The sequence below is a fragment of the Clarias gariepinus genome, chromosome 8 (assembly GCF_024256425.1).
Source record: "Clarias gariepinus isolate MV-2021 ecotype Netherlands chromosome 8, CGAR_prim_01v2, whole genome shotgun sequence".
NCBI classification, from domain to species: Eukaryota; Metazoa; Chordata; class Actinopteri; order Siluriformes; family Clariidae; genus Clarias; species Clarias gariepinus.
Window position 1 is genome coordinate 35,682,501 of NC_071107.1, and position 23,169 is coordinate 35,705,669.

Consider the following 23,169-nt stretch of genomic DNA (forward strand, 5'->3'; position numbering starts at 1 on the left):
ATCCAAGGACAAAATACATGCAAATATCTGAATAAGCATCAAGAATAGCTCATATAAACATTGAACCAAAGACATGTTATAGTTTTCAAATGTTAAATTAAATTGGATCTGTAATGTATTTAGGAGGCAAAGTGTTTAGGAGTCTGCTTCATGATTTCTGACGGTTATAACTGAAGCAAACACGATATTTAATGCTGAATGATACACCTTTCAGGTTTAATATTAGCCAATTAATTAGCGGTTTACAAAAAAAAGCATTACTTTATCTTTTTTTTTTAATACAAGTTTTTTGTTACATTTTACCTGATTTCATTTGTTTTAAAGTTTAACCTTGTAGAAAAATTTTATTGTTATTTTTTTTTGTTTTTTACTATGTAGCAACTAGATTTAAAATAAATAAAATCAATATTTTTTTTTATTGTAGAAATTACATGTTGGACCAAATTCAATAAAGTAATAAGTGCTTTTGTCTAAATACTTTACAGTGGCAGCAAAAACGCAGGTAAGAAATTTATTAGAAACACAAACCAAACATGGGCAAACTTTCTTTTCATTGTTTGTTTTAGTTTTTTGTCTGTTTGTTTGTTTTTGTATAATAATAATAATAATAATAATAATAATAACACAACAACTAAAACTTAACAGCTACATGTAAAATATAATTTCTTTGACACAATATTAACAATGATTAAAAAATATTGAAAGCCATTAGCCGAGATCAGTGGTGGACCGAGCAATGATGTTGCGAACAGCACCCCTAGTGGCTAGCTCATTTCAAGTCTGGACTGAAAACCAATCAAACACAATTCATGATGCTCGGAGTAAACAGAAGGCTGCTGTGAAGTGTTACAAGTAACCTAATCAAGAGCAGAAAGCCAGAAAAACACAGAAATGACCATAATGCATCTATGAGCCGGAACAATCCTCAATACACACACACGCACACACACACACACAACAGTACAACATATCATGGCTTATTAATGAAAAAGTCTTTTTAAATAATTTATCTTTAAAACAATAATTTATGTATGCATCTGCAGTTTAGTACCTTTATTTGGAAGTTAAAATAATATATATATATATATTTTTTATGCTTGTGTTTGATCTACAGGGTCTGGCTCGGGTTTTACAGCAGATACTCTTCCTTTCACAACCCTCCCATTTCCTAGCTCGGGACTGGCACTGCATGCAGTGATTGGGTTCTACGTGGATGAATAAAAGAGCATATAAAGAAATAGAATAACACAACATGAAGGTGGAGGAACTAAAGGAATGCCAGGAGCAGGTTAAGGAGGTAAAAGAACACAAGGAGCAAACTGAGGAGCAGATTAAGCATTTAGAGACAGACACAATGAAAATTTCAAGAAATCACGTTCTTTGATTTGTTGAACGACACATTGAGAAGGTTAAGGAGGTAGAGGAACACAAGCAGCTGATTGAGGAGAAAGAGAAACACAATCAGCTTTTCACCAAAGTAGAGGAGCAACACAAGGAGAAGGTTGAGGAGGTAGAAAAACACAAGGACTATTTCAAGAAAGTAGAGAAACAATATAGGAAGAACGTAGAGAAACAGAAGGAGAAGGTTGAGGAGAAGGTTAGGGAGTTAGAAGAATGCATAGGGCAGATTGAAGAACAGGTTGAGGAGGTACAGAAACACAAGGATTCCACCAGGGTGTGTCTTTGTGTCCATGTATGGTCATGTGGGTGTGTCTCTGAAACCCTGGTTCAGTGTGTCAGCAGAACACTGCACTCTGTCATACACACAGGTCAAGAGCTTCAATCATCAGCATAGGGAGGAGACATTGTAACAGCTCAAATTATGTTATTACAGCTCCCTCTGTTGGTTTAATTTTGAGCTGCAACCCTGGTTTTAAGCACATGTACCTATGACCATAATCTAAGTCATGACATACTGACACTCGGTGTCTTTAAGGCTGCGAATACGTTTTCATACTTTGGGAAGTGTTTTTGTAATAACACGCTGAGGATAACAAAAATATGTTTAAAGTTACTCATTAATTTCCTGCAATAAATACACTTATAAGAATCAAATGTTCTAAGGTGAATGGTGAAGAATGATCAGAATAACGACAATAATTCAAAAATAGATGTAGATTGTGCACACATACAAGTTGCTTCCAGCAATTTTAACAAATGAGATGATAATAATGATGATCTCAATATAAATGTACTGCAAACTAACACTTTTCCCAAACAATTCAGTGGTTATGTATTTCCGCTACAAACGCTTATCTAAGAACCTAGACATATCCAAGAGCTATTACATTCTTCAGGCGGGTTTGGGCGCGAGCTTGGCCCACAGTCTATTCCAGAATGCCGTCTGTTTCTCAGGGTCCTCGGGCCAGTCTATGTACGTTTTCCTCTTGACCACCCGTGCCAGCCTGTGGTGAACGGACAGCTTCTTAGGTGAGATCTTCTCCAGAAACACCACGATCAGAACGTCCCTGTTCTCCACGAGCAAGCGGTCAGTGGCCAGCTTCATCTCCAAAGAGCACCACTTGCTGCGTAGGTAGTGGCGGCTGAGCAGGCAGAGCGTGTACCGGCTCCTGTACAGACTTCCCGTGATGTTCTCAACGATGTCCGTGCCTAAGTGAAAGTCCCGGCTGTGGAGACAGAGGCGCAGGAAAGGTGGTCCTCGTCTCTCCAGATTGGGAAGAAGCTCATTGACGACCCAGCGCTCGTCCGTTCCAGAATACGACACGAAAACGTCGTACTGATAGCGCCTGTTAGGGTTTTTTCTCAAGGCTGCGTCCACCCAGCCACGAGCGATGTATATGAACGCCAGCAAGTAATCTCCGGCCAGTTTATGGACCAGAACCACTAACATAAAAAGCAGAATCCATAGAGAGGTTGTGGCGAACAGGACAAATTCCACATGTGATGAGCAGCTGGATTCAGTGTACTTGGCAAAGTTTTGGATGCCCTTAATGTTTCGGCAAGCAATGCCGCCGGTGGACATCCACGTTACAACTTGAACTTGTCTTTGGTGTTTGGCCCATTCGCTAATCCAAGCATTGTCACAGCTGCAGTGGAGCATCAGGCTAATCAGAAAAACATAACGTAGATTTAAAAGTGGCCTGGCAAAGTTTTCAACCAGACTCAAGTCATTGTCAACATTAACAAAGAGAAATTCGAGAGACTTCAAGTCTTTGGTAAAATCTTCATTGAACAAGGGAATCCTGGATTGGTAAAAATTTAAAACTTTCAGCATGGTCAGATTGTGGAGCATGATACCAAGGTGAGGTTGGTCGGTCAGGTCGACGTTAACGAAATCCAACTTTTGAAGGCGCAAAAGTGTATTAAGATCAACCAGATCAATGAAAGAGGACATAACCTGAGGAGATAACGTAAAGCTTTCCAAGGATTTAAAGTATTTCCCAGCAAAGTGTGAGCCGCACAACAGCTGGTCGACTACAGCTGTAAGGTTGACTACGGACAGAAAGAACGGCTTCTCGCAATCAAGCAAATGAACGCTTTTTCCATAGATGTGAAGATGGAGACCAGTCTTGAGGGCACTCTCAGACCCAATCACGATGCTCATCGGACGGCTACAGGAGCTGATCGAGAGCTCGGTGAGGTTTACCGGGATGCGACCAAACAGAAGACCGAGATCGATCTCAGCCTGCGCTGTCTCGGACGACGGATGTTTGAGACAGCCGACTGAGAATTTCCTTAAAGAGGTTAAACTGGTCAAGGCAGAGGGCTCGAAATATTTCACAACGTTATGTTCGAGTGTCAGTGACTCTAAACGATCCAGACCAAAGAAGCTGAACCTGCTGATTTTGGAAATGGCATTTTTATCCAATATTAGAATCTTTAAAGTTTTCATTTGCTTGAATGCGAAGTCGGAAATATGTGCGATGATATTTTTCGACAAGTCTAAACTTTCCAAGCTCGCCAATCCTGAAGGCGCGATCAGACTATTCACTGTGATTTGAGTTATCTTGTTGCCATGGAGGTTCAAGACTTTCAGACTGTCCAAGCCATCAAATGTAGCAAAGTTAATTGAAGACATCTTATTTCTTGACAAATCTAAATATTCCAAACTACGCAGATTATTAAAAGTCCGATTGTCAGTCAAATATAATAAACTTTGTTCGCTTAACTTGTCAATTGCTTTAAATGTAAAATCCTCTATCACAGAGATTTTATTATAGGAAAGATCAAGAGTGCTGAGATTTTTCAGACAATAAAACTGTCGCATGGTTATTTTATTTAACTTACTTTTATTTAGGCTGAATTTCTGTAACAGAGTCACCGGATCGGACAGTTCGCACAGATTTTCGAGCAACCGTCCCAAAAAATCTCCCTCCAGCTCCAAAACTTGTAGATTTTTCAGAAATCTAACAAAACACAAATCGTCTTGCACGGAAGAGCTCACGAGGTTTGTTTTGCGTAATCCATGACATCCTTCGACTCCGATATCTTCTAAATAAGTTTCTGATTTTAGATGCAGGTTTTCAACCGAAAAATTTGACACAATATCACAAACCAACCCGAGACCACCTTGTCTCAGGTCTGCCTCCAGTGACTTGATCTTTCGCACTCCGGACTGCAAGAGCTGCAACTTCAGAACCGGATTCATGGGCATACTTAGAAATGAAATCTCTGGGAAGAACTGAAAAACATGTTCGTCCAGAAATTTCAGATTTGGAAATACAAAATCGAGACGTTTCAGAGATTTGAAATGTTCAGCAATGGAAGCGTTCTCTAAACGAGGACATTTTCTGTGACTCAGGATGACCAGGTCATCTGCACTCACGTACAGCGATGTCAGCGATTTCGAGACTTCCGCAATTCTACATGAAATATCCAGGATTTCCGTGCCACAACTGCTGAATTGCAAGAATTTTAGATCTTTTAGTCCATTGAATGCATCAGCTGACACGGTGGACATATTGTAGTTATGAAAGAAAAGCTTGGTCAAGTTGGGTAGCTGCTCGAAAGCGTTTGGAAACACTGATGAACTACAGCATTTGAATTTAGAATCAAATAAATGTTCGTATTCCGCAAACGATATTGAGCGCAAATTTGTCAATCCGGCGAAAGCTCCAGGATGAATCGCTTCAGGACAGTTACTAATGTAGACCTGTTCCAGCATGGAGAAGCGCTCTAAAGCGTTTGGTCGAAGCACCAGTCCACGACCAGCTTCCAGGCAAAGGCTGTCGATTTGTCGAGGAAGCGTAGCAAGATCCGACTTCACATCCTGAACATCACTGCAACTCGCTGTGAGGTTTCCTGTCGGACAATATCCATACTGGACGTTTTCAACCATGTTAGCGTCTTCATAAACTAAACATTTATCAGACATCCAGCATGTACCTGGAGACAGCAGGAGAACAAACAGGAGCCAACACATTGCTAAATCATTAGTCTCCATAGTTTCATGAGAACGTTTAGGTTAAATAACCAAGATGTACTGAAGAGACGCCTCGAGTTAGAAGAGTTTCTGTTCTTTTGTTGGTTTTTGCTACACGCACCCTTCACCCTTTTTTCATTTCTGCAAAAAACAGGAAACTCATGCAAAACAACTTTATGTATAAAACCACATGGAGTGGTGTGTTTGTAAGATATGGATCTTAGAAGCATGTTTCAGGACAGCATTTTAAACATGAGCTTAAGCAATGTCACAAACCTTTGCATCTCAGTCTATCCCACAGGTAGCAGGTTTATCTTTAATCATTCAATAAAGACAATACTCAGACGTATATTCAAGTGAATATTATTATATCTGTTTGTATGTCCCCATTAATTCCCCTTCATATCCATCCCTCAACCTACTGTCGTATTTGTTTTCCCTTTCTATCCCTTCCTCTGATTCTCGTACCCACCACCCCGCCCAGAGCTATGTTCATTTTCTTTACGGACAAAAAGCGCGCCCCCAGGCGTTGTTGTCGTTATTCTTGTTGGTTGTTGTTTCTTTTTTTCCCAAGGACTCCCTGGTCTTTGCCCCCCGAGAGGGTGCTGTTGTATTGCGCTGAATCCTGATGCATCAAAGGGTTCTTCACCTGAGGAGGCGCCGCATTACAATACCAGCTCACCTTCCTTTCCCTGGTCTGTCACTTTCTTGAAGAATACGAACGACCCCTCGACCTCGGCGTGACCTGCTCTTAAGAGAAGACACAGTACCTCTTTTTACCTTTTCTGTAACCTCTTCACCTTTTTAAACAACGTTGCTCTTTTATTCCTCATACTCTTAGTTCCAAATTCGTGTTTGATTTCGTGGAAAATATTTCTAATTATATGCAAAATTTGTGCAAATGGCGCTCAGAGATACAGAACAGAATTTTCAGAGATAGAACTCTTTAAAACCTTTATTTCTCGAGTTTCACTAGTGCTTGGATACCATCAGGGTAAAAAGATTTCTCCATGAGATCTGACTATCTGTCTGGTTCACACCTGAAACGCCGGCCTCCCGGGAACTCTTGTAATGCCTCAAACTTGTGGAAATGATTTGGAGTGAGGTCAGGATTGTGCATGGGATGCTGCAGTAACTGCAAGCCAAGTTCCTGTAATCTGCAAGTGGTGTTGGTGAATGATTATGTATACAGACTTAAATAATTTTTTAGGATTCAGGCGTTCTTCTCGCTGAATGTTCATCAAAATGACTGCAGTGGGCTCCGAGCCACCTCGTTCTTCACAGTCAGACAGCCTTCTTTAAAATGTTGGCACCATTCAAATGTTTTAAGATTCTCATCACGGCACAATAAATGAAAATGCTCGAAGTCATTTTTAAATGCCAATGCTTTTACACTTTATTAACCCGTAATTTAACTCACAAATCCTGATTTGACCCGAACACCCCTTGAGGTTTAAGCAGTATTAATCAAACTGGAGCAGCAAAAATCCTCCATATTCAAGGAACTGTCTAATAGTCGAGACATTACATTTAGCAGACACTCGTATCCAGAGCGACATTTTTATCTCATTATACAGTACATCTGAGCAGTTGAGGGTTAAGGGCCTTGCTGAAAGGCAACTTGGTGGTTGTGGGGTTTGAACCTGGGACCTTCTAAACCGTAGGTCAATGCCTTAACCACTGAGCTTATAAGATATACCTGTAAACATTCACATTTTTGCTCTGCGTTCAGAAAAAAAAAAAAAAAAAAAAAAAAAACATCGCCTGAGCTAGGGAGGTGTCTGAGCTGCCAGAACTTATTCCATCTTGATATTGGAACTGTATTGGAATGAAAAACACTGTTCTCACTTACTCACTGAATCAGTGAATCACTTACTGATACTCTGGCTTTAAATGAATCCTTCATTTGTTCTTACCATTTAACTTGTTGTTCAATCACTTATTATACTACACTAAGTTTTAGAAATAGCATGCTAATTTAAAACCTATTATTAGTCAGAAATAATATGAGGGACAAAAAGAGGGAAAATATCGCCATCAGTATCAGATTCTGGAGGAATTAAATCATAATCGTAAGGTAGGAAAATCTCAGTATTGACACAGCATTTGCATTGTAGAGTTTAAGCACTGTGTGTGTGTGTGTGTGTGTGTGTGTGTGTGTGTGTGTGTGTGTGTGTGTGTGTGTGTGTGTGTGAGTGTGTGTGTGTGTGTAGGCTGTTGGTTAAACATTACAGGCCATGTATCATTACGTAGGGAATAACCTCTGGCCTCGTGGGCAGCAGCGTGCTCAGTGAAACGGCTGACACCAGCCCACACACACGCCGAGACGCTCTCGCTGGAATCAGCACCCAAGCCAGAGAACTGAAATCTAATCCTCTGATTTACAAAGAAATATAGAAAAAGACTAGAAATGATGGATCAATGAAGCATCTGTGTCTGCAGTCCCAAATGTCTTGCTAGTAGAAGTCATCCAATCCTGATGGCAGAATCGAGAGAAACTGTATCATTATAGCGAGGATTATATAAATGAAGTCAGTATTCTTACAATGCAAGTTATCGTGTATGAATTATGTAATTAGATTTATTCCTGTTACATACCCGATGGTAATAATGTTACGGTATATGATCTCTAATATCCAATTGTATATATACATTTTTTGGCTAACCGTGTTGTCGTTGTGTTTTCTCATTTGATATTTCGTTTCAGGATATGTCGTTGTATTTTCTGATTTCTGTTATTTTGTTTGTGAATTTGTCACTTTGTTTTTGGTTTTGTTATTTAGTTTTTATTACTTTGTTTTTGAATTTGTTACTTTGTTTTTGAATTTGTAACTTAGTTTTTGGTTTTGTTACTTTGTTTTTGGTTTTGTTATTTTTTTTTAGGTTTTGTTATTTAGTTTTCTTGTTATTTAGCTTTTTTTGTTTTTGTTTTTGTTATTTTGTTTTTGAATTTGTTACTTTGTTTTGTATAGATACACTTACAGTTAGCCAAAGAAACAAATACACACTTTAAAAAAAGTGTATAAATATTTAAATGCAAAATATATTGCTGTACGTTATATATTAATATACATACAGTATATGTTAATATTATTAATATTATATTAATATGATATATATCACACTATTTTTCTTTACCTGTGTATACATTTTTTGTCTGACTAAAAAATAAAAAAATAGACAAAAAATAGTCCTCCTTCCTCATGCTGTGTGTGCACGTGATTAGAATAATAGTGTGTGTGTGTGTGTGTGTGTGTGTGTGTGTGTGTGTGTGTGTGTGTGTGTGTGTGTGTGTGTATGTGTCTAAGAGGGCCTGAAGGAAAGCCATTGCCTTTTTGTTTTCTCATAAAAAGCGTCATAAAACAAGCCTCCTTAATTGGTGCTCTATAAAATTAGCATATGCAAACATGCTGGATTTCCTCCTCTACTTCCCCGCTTTTGTCTCGGCGCTGACCCTTTTCACCGCCATTTGCGCTATGTTTTGTTTCTGGCTTTTTTTTGTCCTTTACTCTTATAAAGGAGAATAAATAGGGAGTGGAAAGTGACATGATTGCAGCCGCTCTCTTTTGCTCCTCCTCAGCTTTAGTCACGCGTCGTTACGATGTCTTTCTAAAATAATAATAATAAACTCTGTGACCTCTTCAACCTCCACGTGTAGGGCACTGTTATCAGGAGCACAGTTTTAATGTTAGTTTAACAAACAAACAAAAAAAATCTAATCATTTGAGCATAAAATAAAAATTTAAAGTGGTAAAGTGACTGTGTGTATAGTCAGAGAGTCAGTGAGTGATTCATTGATTCAGTGAGCGGTGGAGCAAATCAGTGTCTTGCTGAGTGAGTGAGTGATTCAATGAGTGAGTGAGTGAGTGAGTGAGTGAGGGAGTGAGTTATTAAGTGAATCAATGTGAGGGATTTGGTGTTTGGTAAATGAGACACTAGTGAGACACTAAGTATGTTAGTAAGACAGTGAGTGAATGCCTGCTTCGGTAAGAAGATTAAATGGTGAGTGAATGATTCAGTAAGTGAGTGAGTGAATATGTGAGGCTTTAGGTGGCTTAATGAATGATTTGTTGCATGTCTGAGTGGTCGAGTGATTCATTGAGTTGCTAGTAATAACTGAGTGAGTGAATAAATCGCTAAGTCTGATAGAGGTAAACTGATTAGGTAAATGAGTGAGCGAGTCAGAAAGTAAGTCAGTGTTTCCATACATCACTGAGTGATTCAGTAATTGAGAGAATGAGTCATTGATTGTGCAAGTGATTTTGTAGGTGAGTGATTTAAAAAATGACTGAGTGGTTGAGTTACTGAGAGAGTAAATAAGGGAGTGAACGAGGGAGTGAATGAGTCTGAGTGAGTAAATCAGGGTCATTAGGCGAGTCAGTAAGTAAATGACTGATGATTAAGTGTATTAGTGACTGAGTAAGTAAATGAATGAATGATTAAGTGTATGAGTGAGTGAGTGAATGAATAATTGAGTGTGTGAGTGAGTGAGTAAGGGAGTGAGTAAGTGAATGATTGAGTGTATGAGTGGGTGAGTGAATGAGTAAGTGAATGAATGATTGAGTGTATGAGTGAGTGAGTAAGGAAGTGAGTAAGTGAATGAATGATTGAGTGTATGAGTAAGTGAGTAAATGAGTGAATGAATGAGTGTATGAGTGAGTGAGTGAGTGCATGAATGAATGATAGAGTGTATGAGTGAGTGAGTGAGTGCATGAATGAATGATTGAGTGTATAAGTGAGTGAGTGAGTAAGTAAGTGAATGAATGATTGAGTGTGTGACTGAGTGAGTGAGTGAGTGAATGATTGAGTGTATAAGTGAGTGAGTGAGTGATTGAGTGAGTAAGCGAATGAATGATTGAGTGTATGAGTGAGTGAGTGAATAAGTGTATGATTGAGTGTATGAGTGAGTGAGTGAGTGAGTAAGTGAATGAATGAATGATTGAGTGTATGAGTGAGTGAGTGAGTGAGTGAATGAATTAATGATTGAGTGTATGAGTGAGTGAGTGAGTGAGTGAGTAAGTGAATAATTGACTGTATGAGTAAGTGAGTGAGTGAGTAAGTGAATGAATGATTGAGTGTATGAGTGAGTGAGTGAGTGAATGATTGAGTGTATAAGTGAGTAAGTGAGTGATTGAGTGAGTAAGCGAATGAATGATTGAGTATATGAGTAAGTGAGTGAATGAGTGAGTGAGTGAGTGAGTGAATGAATGATTGAGTGTATGAGTGAGTGAGTGAATGAATGAATGATTGAGTGTATGAGTGAGTGAGTGAGTGAGTGAATGATTGAGTGTATGAGTAAGTGACTGAGTGAGTAAGTGAATGAATGATTGAGTGTATGAGTAAGTGAGTGAGTGAATGATTGAGTGTATAAGTGAGTAAGTGAGTAAGCGAATGAATGATTAAGTGTATGAGTAAGTGAGTGAGTGAGTGAGTAAGTGAATGAATGAATAATTGAGTGTATAAGTGAGTGAGTGAGTGAGTGAGTAAGTGAATGAATGAATAATTGAGTGTGTAAGTGAGTGAGTGAGTGAGTGAGTAAGCGAATGAATGATTGAGTGAGTGCAAATTAATGAGTGAGTGAATGCGTAAATGTTTGAATGATTCAGTTAATTAATGCCTGATTCAGTAAGTGAGTGATTTAAGTTTAAGTGATTCAGCAAATGAGTAAATGAATCTGAGCGCTTTAGTAGAAGAGTGAGTGAGTGAGTGAGTGAGTGAGTGAGTGAAACAGTGAATCAAAAGGAAAATGAATGTATGTGAATTAATGATTCGGTGTGAGTGATTCAGTAAGTGTTTAATTAAACACTGTAAATGATTCACCAAGTCATCTAAAGAATAGTATTTTTCTTGAAAATGACACAAGACACATTGGTTCGCCCGACCGCCCTATCATCGCTACTTCTTTCAGTTTAATCACCAGTTGATGATAATTCAGTGACATTTTCTCTTGACCTCTTGCCCTTCCATGCTATAACTTTCCCTCCATGCTGTATCTCTCTCTCTCTCTCTCTCTCTCTCTCTCCAGATGGGGAATGCATTGAACACTTCTGTTTTTTCTCTCCCGTCCTTTACGATGCCCCATAAACCTGTTTTCATATTTAATTCCTCCAGCAGCTGTGCAGATGGCAGCCATGCAGGAACAGACACACACACACACACACACACACACACACACACACACACACGCAAGCAAGTCGTTACAGATGATCGATGCTCTGTGTCTTATGACGTCCTGACACTGGAGACTCCTTCCATAAAGTCTCGGGACACATCTTTCAATAAGTTGCTGCTATAGAAACTATTATAAAGTGTGTGTTCGTGTGCATGAAGTTGTGATTTGCAGCTGTACTGGACTGTCAGGACTGGAAATTAATCTACACCTCCTGGCCAATCAGGACGCAGGATTTCGGGAGCACTGGGGTACACCCTGCTATTCTTTTCCCATTGTTGCGGTCACACTTTGAAACATTTGGCTTCTTATTGAAAAGCTTCTATTGTTATCGACATACACACTTCTGCTGCCTCTCTCTCCCTCTTCTCTCTTTTCTCTAATAATCTCCCTCTCCATCTCTTAGACACGAGTCCCGGCCCTCGGCTTTTGTCTCAGCCCCTTTAGCGCCGCTTGTGTTCCCTCGCCATGACAACCAGCGTGCACACAGAGACCGGGACCCATCTGTGACTGGCCCTGTGCCATGTGTCCATTCTGTGCATGTGTGTGTGTGTGTGTGTGTGTGTGTATGGCGTTATAAAGCCGAGAGCGGTTACAAAAGCAACCCTCGGTCCTCTCCATTGTCTTGGGGACGGAGCCGGAGTGTTGTGTCAGTCACTCGTCTTGTTGACCCGGGGGTCGTGGAGGACAAAGCCGCCTGCCATGGTGGCCACTGTACCACTGTCTCGTTTTCTAATGATTAACGACGGAGAGAAGTGTGCACCGGGGCGGGTGGGTGTAATGAATGCGGGCTTTTTAAGTCTAGTTAACATTCTGTTAACTCCGTTTTGGTTTAGGTGGGCTTTATGGAGTTAAATGAACAAGTGGCGCTGGACCTCGAGGTCAAACCAATGATGGTATGAGGTGGTAAAGAAATTCACTCTCATCTACACTAGATCAGTCCAGGTTACACGAGAGGGAACAGGAAGTGAAAGATTTATACAGCAGCTGAATGACACGTGTGGGGTTTACAGTCAGGGATAAAATCATCAGCGTGTGACACAGCGGAGTCACAGAAAGAAAGCATGGAAGACAGGAAGGAAGGAGGAAAGAAAGAAAGGAGGGAAGGAATGAAGGACAAACTTAAGGAGGGAAGGAAGAAAAAGGAAAAGAATGAAAAACACAAGAAAGAACGAAAAAGAACGGAAGTAAGGAAGAAAAGATAGAAAAAAAGAAAGGAAGAAATAATTGAACGAAGAGAGGAGGAAGGAAGGCAGAAAGAAAGAAAGCATTGAAGGAAAAATAAAAGAAGGAAGACAGAAGAAAAAAGAAAAAAAGACAGAAAGAAAGAAAGAAAGAAAGAAAGAAAGAAAGAAAGAAAGGAGGGAAGAAGGGAAGAAAGGAAGTAAAAACTTAAGGAGGGAAGGAAGAAAAAAGAATGAAAAACACAAGAAAGAACGAAAAAGAACGGAAGTAAGGAAGAAAAGATAGAAAAAAAGAAAGGAAGAAATAATTGAACGAGGAGAGGAGGAAGAAAGGAAGGAAGGAAGGAAGGTAGGAAGGCAGAAAGAAAGAAAGAAAGGAGGGAAGGAATGAAGGAAAAACTTAAGGAGGGAAGGAAGAAAAAAGAAAAGAAGGAAAAACAAGTAAGAACGAAAAAGAACGGAAGGAAGAAAAGAAAGAAAAAAAGAAAGGAAGGAATAATTAAACGAAGAGAGGAGGAAGGAAGGAAGGAAGGAAGGAAGGCAGAAAGAAAGAAAGAAAGCATTGAAGGAAAAAATAAAAGAAGGAAGACAGAAGAAGAAAGAAAGAAAGAAAGTAGGGAAGAAGGGAAGAAAGGAAGTAAAAACTTAAGGAGGGAAGGAAGAAAAAAGAATTAAAAACATAAGAAAGAACGAAAAAGAACGGAAGGAAGAAAGAAAAGAAAGAAAAAAGAAAGGAAGAAATAATTGAACAAAGAGAGAAGGAAGGAAGGCAGAAAGAAAGAAAGCATTAAAGGAAAAAATTAAAGAAGGAAGACAGAAGAAAAAAGACAGAAAGAAAGAAAGAAATGAAGGAAGGAGAAAAGGGAGGAAGTAAGAAAGTAAGAAAAGGAAAGATAAACTGGCACCTGGAGTTTAAATCAGGTGAACATCAAGCAATAAAATTGAGGGTGTTTACAAAAGTAATGTTTGTTACAGTAAAGAAATTGTGATTTTTTTTTTTTTTAAGTTAATTTGTAATAAATGTGGGATTATCTGGTTAAAAGCCGTACTAAAAATGATACAGTTGTAGTTATTTGTGCGTGTGTGTGTGTGTGTAGGTGCGTGTATGTGTGTGTGTGTGTGTGTGTGTGTGTGTGTGTGTGTGTGTGTGTGTGATCCGTTTAACTCTGATGAATTCTAATGAAGAGATCAACTTCTTTTGTGTCCACGCAAAGCAGAGCTACAAACATACAGATGGCCACAGTTGCAGAGAGACAGACAGAGACAGAGAGAGACAGAGACAGAGAGACACTTACTGAACAGAATTTATCAAACTCATAATTTAGGGGCGGGGGTGTATACCTCCAGCAGCAGCACCTGTCCTCAGAACTCAACACTGTTAACTAGCGAGCAGGAAAAGAGAGAAAAGGAGTGAGACATACAGACAGAGAGAGACATGGAATAAAGGAGAGAAAGTTATTATGAAATAAATAAAGAGAGGGGGGACAAAAAGGAAAGGAGAAAGTGGAGCATAGAGAGAGAGAGAGAGACAGTAAGGGACATTGAGAGAGAAAGAGAGTGAGACAAAAGAAATCTAGAGAATCAGGTAAAGAAGGACATGGAAAAAGAAATAGGGAGTGAGAGAGACAGGAGGGGACATGGAGAGATAAAAGCGAGACATAAAGGAATAAAAAGAAATACAGAAAATGAGATCAAGAGGGACATGGACAAAGAAATAAAGAGAGAGAGAGAGAGAGAGAGAGAGAGAGACAGATGAGAGAGAAAGGGAGAAAGTGAGACATAAAGACACATGGTAGGATAAAAAGGGAGTGACATAAAGAGGCAGGAAGAGAGAGGCAGAGAGAGACAAATAGAAAAAAATGAGAGACAGAGGAAAAAGAGAAAGAATGATGGAGAGAGAGAGACAAAGAGGGACATAAATATAGAATGACTGAGTTGAGATGAGGGACAGAAAGACAGAAAGACAGAAAGATGAAATAAACTGTAATATTCTGTAAAAGAAATAAAGAAATAAAGTGTGAAGTATAAAAGTGGCTCAATAATGATTTAAAATTGCAGCATGATTAAGTGCTAAAAAGTAAGTGCCCCCCCTCACTCTGCTTTAGTCTGGTTGTACAGTGATTTATAACGACAGAGACACTTGAATGAAGCTTTTACAGCGGACAGCCTGCTGGCACACTTTTCATCTCATCTCTCTCTCTCTCTCTCTCTCTCTTTCTCTCTTTCCCTCTCTCATCCCCCCTTCCCCCCCCCCCCCCCCCAGCCCCCCCACCCATCTCTCTGTTAGGGAAAGTGATGAGGCTTGTTAGTGACGGTTGTAAAGCACTCGAGGCAATGCTTGTCCTGATGTACTTTAAATACCGCCGTTAGGTTAGTCAGTCACGGGTTAATAAATCACACACACACTCTCTCTCCCTCTCTCTCTCACACACACACACACACACACACATATACAAACCTATTTAGTAAAGCAGTAATGAACAGAAGGTGTCGGTCCTGCACTCAGTAATTGTCCCCTATGTTTCTAAACATTGATATTTCAAATTCTGAATAATTTACAGAAAAGATCATTGAGACAAAAGGAAGAGATGATTAATATACTAGAATCCTCTTTACAGTCGTGTTGGTCATAAGAACTCCAGAGCAGGATCTCACCGGTCCTGAAGCTCTCGTAGTCGGGAAATAAAAGCTGATTATTAAAGCATCTCAAACTGAAAGGTTCCATCGAGAGAGAGAGAGAGAGAGAGAGAGATGTTTGCTCATGTTCTCTGCAGGGATTAAAGACAATCTCCTCTCTGATCCTTTTAAATAATTGTCTTTAACTGTGCGAGTGTGCGTTAACACTCACACACACTCAAAGCTCTGGGAGGAAAGTCAAACACTTTAATACCAGGTACAGAGGGATTATCATCGACACGGATAGAGGAGTTGATACTCTTTCATGTATTCATGAGAATCTAATCCTCTCTCTCTGTGTGTGTGTGTGTGTGTGTGTGTGTGGCCTGTAGCTAGAGTACACACATGAATAAGAATGAGACTCTTCACTCATCCTCATGCATTTATTGAAAGCACGAAGCTAAGACACACACACACACACACACACACACACACACACACACACACACACACTCACACACATTATGACTCATTTCCATAATTTCCTTATACTTGTTCACATCTAATGCCTCAAGCACAATAAATCATCTGCGCTATCTGGATGCTCCCGATTTCTCGATTCTGATTGGTCAGAAAGTGTGAGGTGTCGGTAAGGAGTCTCCAGCGTCAACTGTCTTACAGTGTGAATGTCTTTTGGCTTCATGACACGGTGACATGAAAATGATGATAATGATGAAAGCGATTTAAAAAATAACTTCCCTGTCTTATTATTATTATTAATAAGATTTTCACACGTACATGAAATACGGTAACAATCTTACAGCCTTACTTCCCTACATCCTCACATATTATAATGAGCCCTGGTCACGTGACTTTCACGCGAGGATTCTGAAATGTTAAGAAATTTATGCGACGCGCATAAAAGTCACGTGTGTAACAATACTTTTTTTTTCCAGCTCGGATGTATTTCTTCATCGGATATTACAATGAGCTCCTGCCATGTGACCACATATGATTCCCAGAGATACGTATGTTAAAAATTGCGCGCGTTAAAAAGTCGTCCGATTCTTTTCATTGAAACACATTGATTTTAGGAGGGAGGAGGATTCGTCATGCTCAACAAAATGTTTAAACTGAGTAAATATTTTCTTTTTTTATATTTGAATCTTAATTTTATTTTAATTAATTTATTTTTATTTATTTAAATTAAAAATATTTTTTATTAATAATAATAAATACTTTTTTATTTTAATACTCTACTACAGGTTTAAGAAAGGATTATATAAAAAAAAGCACACTAATTTGTATAAACTGTTTTATTTCCTACAGTTGGAGATATGTAAATTTCTAACACAAATATGATCAAAAACGTACAATAATATAAAGTTTGAACCATGCATGCCGAACATTAATGGATGCCAATGTGTGCAAATTCTATTTAAAAAAACATTTTCAAATGTCCTTTATTTTTCCTTACGCAAATATTGTAACGAACCTGAGTCCAGTCTATTAAAAAAAAATTGTTTTAAGTTTGTATTCATATGATACAAATTATTTTACCAAGCTGTCATTTTTAGCCGTTAAACTGATTTTCTATTTATTTAAATATTTATATATTCTTGACACTGGAGACTCCTTACCTAAGGTCTGAAACAGACACACGAATAACACACACTTTATAAACCGGTAAATGCTTCCTTACTGCTGCTGCTATGGAAAATTAGTGATGGCGTTTATCTGTCACTATATCTTAGGTGTTACCATGGAAACGATTGTGTATTAAAATGAGCACTTTAATTTGTATAAACTGTTTTATTTCCTACAGTCGGAGATTTATAAAATAAGGCACACCAAATGCTTTTCTTCAGATGTAAATTTATGAAATAAATATGATCTAGATGTATAAAAAGTACGTATGTGTCCAAATTCCATAAAAATCATGTAGTTCGAACGTCCTATAGGCTTTCTTTTTCAAATTTTGTAATGAGCCCTTCGTTACATAACTGTTGTTTCAACATTCGGCTATTAAAATGATTTGATATTTATTGTAATTTTTTCTAGGTAAAATAAAGGCTGCATATGGTCTGGCTCCCCCCCCCCCCCACCCCCCGCCCCGACACTGGAGACTCCTTACACAGGTGTGAAACAGACACACGAATAACACACACTTTATAAACCAGTAGATGTTTCCTTACTGCTGCTGCTATGGAAAATGGATCAACAACTCCATCTGTATGTATGGAGGCAGCGTTCTCTGCTCCTGCTGCACTCCTCTGACCCGCGCTCTTTGTGTGTGTGTCGGTTAATGTGAGTGTGATGTGAGGGTAATTTAGCCGAGCGGACGGCCGTAACTAACACGCGGTGCTGTGTTGTGCCAGGCTTTAATTAGGCCTGGCTGAGGTCTGCTCGTGTGCTGGCTTCGCGCCTGCACCATGAGAACATCCATATGCTCACAACACACACTCACACACACACACACACACACACACACTAAATCACAATGCACAGTGATACAATACAGTATGTGCTGACAACACACACACACACACTGAGAATGCAGAGAGGTTCGGACACCTGCAGAGAAAACGGCCTGAGGTGGATCCTTGTCTTTTCTCTCTCACAGACGCTATTACCAAAACAGTTACGAGTTAATAGGTAAAGCTGTAACACCGGCAATAATAAAAATATCTAACCAAGCCGTAGAGACACAATTATCACTTAAAGAGAAAGTGTGGAAACACCTTAAAGCCGCCTTGTTAACGGATTTCTTTTTCCCAATAAAGTCATGGAAGCATTCACCATCTTGTTTCTCCTCCCCACAGTACCGAATCAGCCGTCTTGAGAGTGTTCTTTTAGACTTATAGCTGCCTTCGACACTATCAACCATTCGACATTACTTAACAGAATAGAGTCTTGTGTGGGTCTCTCTGGCATAGTCTTAAAGCGGTTTCAGTCATTTTTATCTGATAGGAAATATGTGGTTAGGCTAGGAGACTTCTCCTCTTCGACTTCTTCTTTCCCCTGTGGTGTTCCACAAGGCTCTATGTTGGCTCCCACTCTATTTTCATTGTACATGCTACCTCTAGGCTCCATTTTTAGGAAACATGGGGTATCATTCCATTTTTACGCTGATGACACGCAAATCTATTTACCTTTTTAAAAAAATTATCACTTGGACATGAATGCTTTGTTATCTTGTTTAGATGAAGTTAAATCTTGGTAATCTTAAAACGTCTAAAAGAAAGCAGAGGTGATAGTCTTCGGCTCTTCAGAACATATACAGGCCCCTGATTTTGACCTGGGTCCTTTATCAGCTTTTAGGTCCTCACAGGTTCAGAATATTTGTGTCCTGTTAAATGACATATAACTTGATAAACAAATCTCTACCATGATCGGATCGAGCTTTTATCTGCTCCGTACGCTTGCAAAAATAAAACCTTTTCTCACTGACAAGACCCTCTTCATTATTGCATGTCTAAATCAATTGGTCCAGAACGCTGCTGCTAAATTTCTCTTAAATTTCTCTTTTTCGGTAATGGGCCTCGTCTTTGAAATGACCTGCCAGTTGAAATCCGAATGGCTCCTAGTCTGACTATTTTTAAATCCCTTTTAAAAACCCATCTGTTTTCACTGGCCGTACTTTGCCTATCAAGTTTTTGTGTTTTTGTTTTGTTTCTTTTCTCTTAGGTTGTAATCATATACTTTTATTTTATGATGATGTTTCTAAATGTACAGTCAGTCTCCTGGCTGTTGTAAATGTGCTAAACTAAATAAACTATGAACAAGGACCACAGAATCCAGAATTATAAATAAACTAAACCTTAACCTAAACTTGTTTTTTATTTATTTATCTATCTATTTATCTTTTTTATTACCTTATCACTTTTTGTCAATGTTCTCTCTCTCTCTCTCTCTCTCTCTCTCACACACACACACACACACACACACACACACACACACACACTATGACCTGAGTTAGCTACTACATGTTTTTTTGCTGTAAACCGGCGGCTTGCAAATGATTCATCGATTTTTCAAATGACTCAAATAAACTAAATGATTCACTTTGCAAGCACTGACTCAGTGTGTTGATTCAGATACTGTAGCACGTGCCTCTACACTGAGAGTTAAACCAGCTAACTGTGCAACTCTGTCTTTTATATAATATTCTTTAGAGACAAAAAAAAAACATATTAATTGGTGAGTTGTTTACAAATGACTCCTTAAAGTGAATCATGTGAATCAATTCGTAGAAATTAAGTAATTACACTACTATTAGATTATTATTAAAAGACCATTATTGTTAGACTATTCGTGTGGTTTATAAACTTTTTTTCAAATTATGCTTTTAAAGTATCAACTTGCAGAAACAAACGATTCTACTCCTATTTTTTAATAATGTCAATGTTTCATTTTTGTAAGATTTTGATCACAGAAACTGCAGCCTGAGTGAAGAAAAAAAGGAATAATCATTTATTCACAATCACCATATGACACATTTAAATGACTCATTTCACTCAGTCACTCATCTTCTATACCTTCTCCTATATTCATGGTCTTTGGACTGTGGGAGGAAACTGGAGTACCCGAAGGAAACCCACCATGCACACAGAGTCGGGAATCCGAGCCTGACCGCGAATCGAACCTGGACCCTGAAGGCGCAAGGCAACAACACTAACCACTACACCACCGTGCCGCCCTGAATCATTTCAATCATTTTTATTCCGATTATATTCAGCAGGTTGATTTATGTAGCGTTACACAAACTCCACAATAAGAGATAAAATAACATATGAATATGTGAGAGAGTTATTTAGAATTCAACCTTTTTTGAACATCATTCTTTGACTAACTATATATGATTTCTATATGATTCATCTTTTTCAAACGACTCTTTTATGTCACTGTAAGCACAAAGACTTTCAACTACACGTGATATAAAGCATTAAGCATAAACCGAGTCATCTTCTGGGGTTTGGTCGAAGTTCAGGAGAAACCAACTGAACCGAAACCTCGTTCCATTTGATTCAGTGGAAAAAAGAATCGAATCTCTAAAGTGATTAACAAATGTTACTTTAAAAAAAAAGTATTCGTAATTATTCGTTCTCATTGATGTTCCGTTTTTGCTTACTTGTGCTTGCCATCTGTGTATGTGTGTATATGAGTGTGTGTATGTGTGTATATGAGAGTGTGTGTGTGTGTGTGTGTCTGGGAAGTCTACAGCCCGCTCCCCTCCACATGATCCCTGAGAGTGGGAGTGCGTTACGCGGCGCGTGATAGTGATGCTAATGAACGCTGCAGAAGCTTAAGCACATAGCAGGGGGGTAATAGCAGCATCCCACGGGCTCCTGGCTCGCCGTGGAGTTTTTATGACCCGGAGAAGCCCGCACAATACACGGGGCACATTTTAGTGTCTCTTTAACTACCTCCTCCCCTCTCCTCCCTCTTCCACTCCCGGCAGGACGATTTCGCACCCTCGGCCGTGGCTGAATCGAGCCTGGTTTACCATTAATGAGGGCGCCGTTGTCGTTTACACACTCTCACGCTGACTCTTATGCTCATTCCCGGTGATGTTAGAAAGAAGGGAGTCGTGGAGGAGGGAGGGAGGGATCATAAACAGGGCCGCAATGTCAAAGGCGGCAAAAAAAAGGGGGCTTCGGGGATAAAACAGGGGATAATGTGCGATAATCGTGTAATAAACTATGCATTGCTGCAGTAAACTCGCTTCAGAGATGCTAATGCGAGTGGAGTTGACCTTTCTCGCTTATCAAAAAATGTTCTGCAGCTTCACCAACGACAAGAGAACTACAACAAATAAACGTTTTCCTAGTTATGACTGAAATCAAATTTAATGAAAATGTAATTAAAATGTGAAAGACTGACATAAGAATTGCGGTACGCGAGTTTTTTTTTTAGATAGTTATTTAAAACCATAACACTTACACACAACAAATACAAACTACAAGACGCAAATTTACTTTGAAATAAGAAATGAATTTGAGTTTGTACCATTAGACCGTCTTTGCACACTCGGCTTATGTGTGTGAGTGCGTTAAAACAAAGTCTGAGTTAACGTCATTACACTAAGTGATAAACATAAACCGTAAAAAGTCTTCACACTCTTTTGTGAAGGTGTTGCAGTCATTACAGTACGTGTGTGTGTGAGTGTGTGAGTGTGATCACATAAGGACTTTTCACTAATGTGTGAATATTGTCGGGTATAGTTAATGTGTATGCACATGTGTGTGTGTGTGTGTGTGTGTGTTTTGTATTTGGGGGGGCGGGTGTATTTGCTAAAGATGGTGTGTGTGTGTGGGTGTGGGTGAAAGTGTGTCCCCTCTGTTATTGGCTCCAGGTCTCCAGTCACATTATGCGTCTCATTGTGTCTTTGTGGGTGAGAGCTCTATAAAAAGCCGAGCTGTGAAGATCCGGTCAAAGCAGAGAGCCTTCACTGATACACGCTCATGTAGGTGTATGTGTGTGTGAGTGTTTCTGTGTGTGTGTCTCTATTTTGGGTTCGATTAAGCTCTGCTTCCCTCTGGGTTTTTTGTAGGATTTTTTTGACCACCAGGATTTTATTCAAGTCTTTTTATTTTTTTATTCTTTAAAGTATCCACCTTGATTTGATCTGCTGAGATGGACTCAGACACCGGCTCCACCTGCAGTCGCTCCTCGTCCCCGGACCTCACCGTCGACTCCGGCTTCTTCTCCAGCAAGATGTTCCAGCAAGCCGGGAAAGACGGATCTCCGGTTCCTGGAGGAAAGAATCGGAACCGTCCCGAGCTTAACAAAGAAGACCTCCAGGAGCTGCGTCTCAAGGTGAACAGCCGCGAGCGGAAACGCATGCACGATCTCAACCAGGCCATGGACGGCCTGCGCGAAGTCATGCCGTACGCGCAAGGCCCGTCGGTGCGCAAGCTGTCCAAGATCTCGACCCTCCTGCTGGCGCGCAACTACATCCTCATGCTCTCCAGCTCCTTGGAAGAGATGAAGAAGCTAGTGGGCGAGGTCTACGGGTCTGGTGTGGCTCAGAACCACGCCGCGAGACCCGTCTTAGCTCCGTCCCAGCTTCCCTTGCACCCTCTGGCGCAGTCCTTGCACTCTCTGGCAGGTGGAGCTGCAGCCGTAGGCTCCACCCCCCTTCAGCACACCAGCAGCACGCACACGGCCGTGGCTCAAGCTCCCCATTCTCCTCCAGCAGCGGGATATCTGGGCTTCCACGCGCCACCGATCCCAAGCTTACTCAAGGACCCGCTGCACTTGGCCGGCTCATACAGGCACTTCCCCGGCATGCCGTGCCCGTGCTCCCTGTGCCAACCTTTACCCGTGTCCACAGCCAGCCTGCACGGCCTTTCAATGAGCAAATGAACCAAAAACTCCAAGCATGGACTCAAAGCAAAGATCTCCTGAATGTTTCTAATGTACATGATGTTCTGCATGATGTTGAGAAAAGAACCGTTGTGAATATTCTGTGAAGTTTTGTACAGTTTCTTTTTTTTTGTACAGTTTTCTACATGATTTCATAAATTAAAGGTTTATTATTATTAAAATGGCATTTCAGCTTTATTCTTTTAAACTTTTGTCAGCAGTAATAACGATCAATTCAAGCTCACGTCTCAAACTGACAGCACACGGGGCTTCATGCTAAGACAAACTAACTAGGGTTCTCCAAATCATGGATTTGTTCCTGACTTTTTGTAGCTTAAATTCCAATAATAACAATAATTATTATTATTATAATAATAATAATAAATTACTAAATAAATTCACTAGTTAATAAACCGAAAGAGGTTTATTGATTATTGTGAACTATTTAT

The 23,169-nt window shown here is 39.7% G+C and overlaps 2 protein-coding genes across 2 annotated transcripts; one reads left to right on the plus strand and one right to left on the minus strand.

Annotated features, from left to right (window-relative positions):
• Window positions 1-2,245: 2,245 nt before the first annotated feature.
• On the minus strand, window positions 2,246-5,445 carry LOC128529063 (toll-like receptor 13). The gene has a single exon (XM_053502377.1). The coding sequence runs from the start codon at window positions 5,402-5,404 to the stop codon at window positions 2,294-2,296; it is 3,111 nt and encodes a 1,036-aa protein (XP_053358352.1). The 5' UTR covers window positions 5,405-5,445; the 3' UTR covers window positions 2,246-2,293.
• Window positions 5,446-21,900: 16,455 nt separating this feature from the next.
• Window positions 21,901-22,799, plus strand: olig4 (oligodendrocyte transcription factor 4). The gene has a single exon (XM_053502825.1). The coding sequence runs from the start codon at window positions 21,989-21,991 to the stop codon at window positions 22,718-22,720; it is 732 nt and encodes a 243-aa protein (XP_053358800.1). The 5' UTR covers window positions 21,901-21,988; the 3' UTR covers window positions 22,721-22,799.
• The last annotated feature ends 370 nt before the right edge of the window (window positions 22,800-23,169 follow it).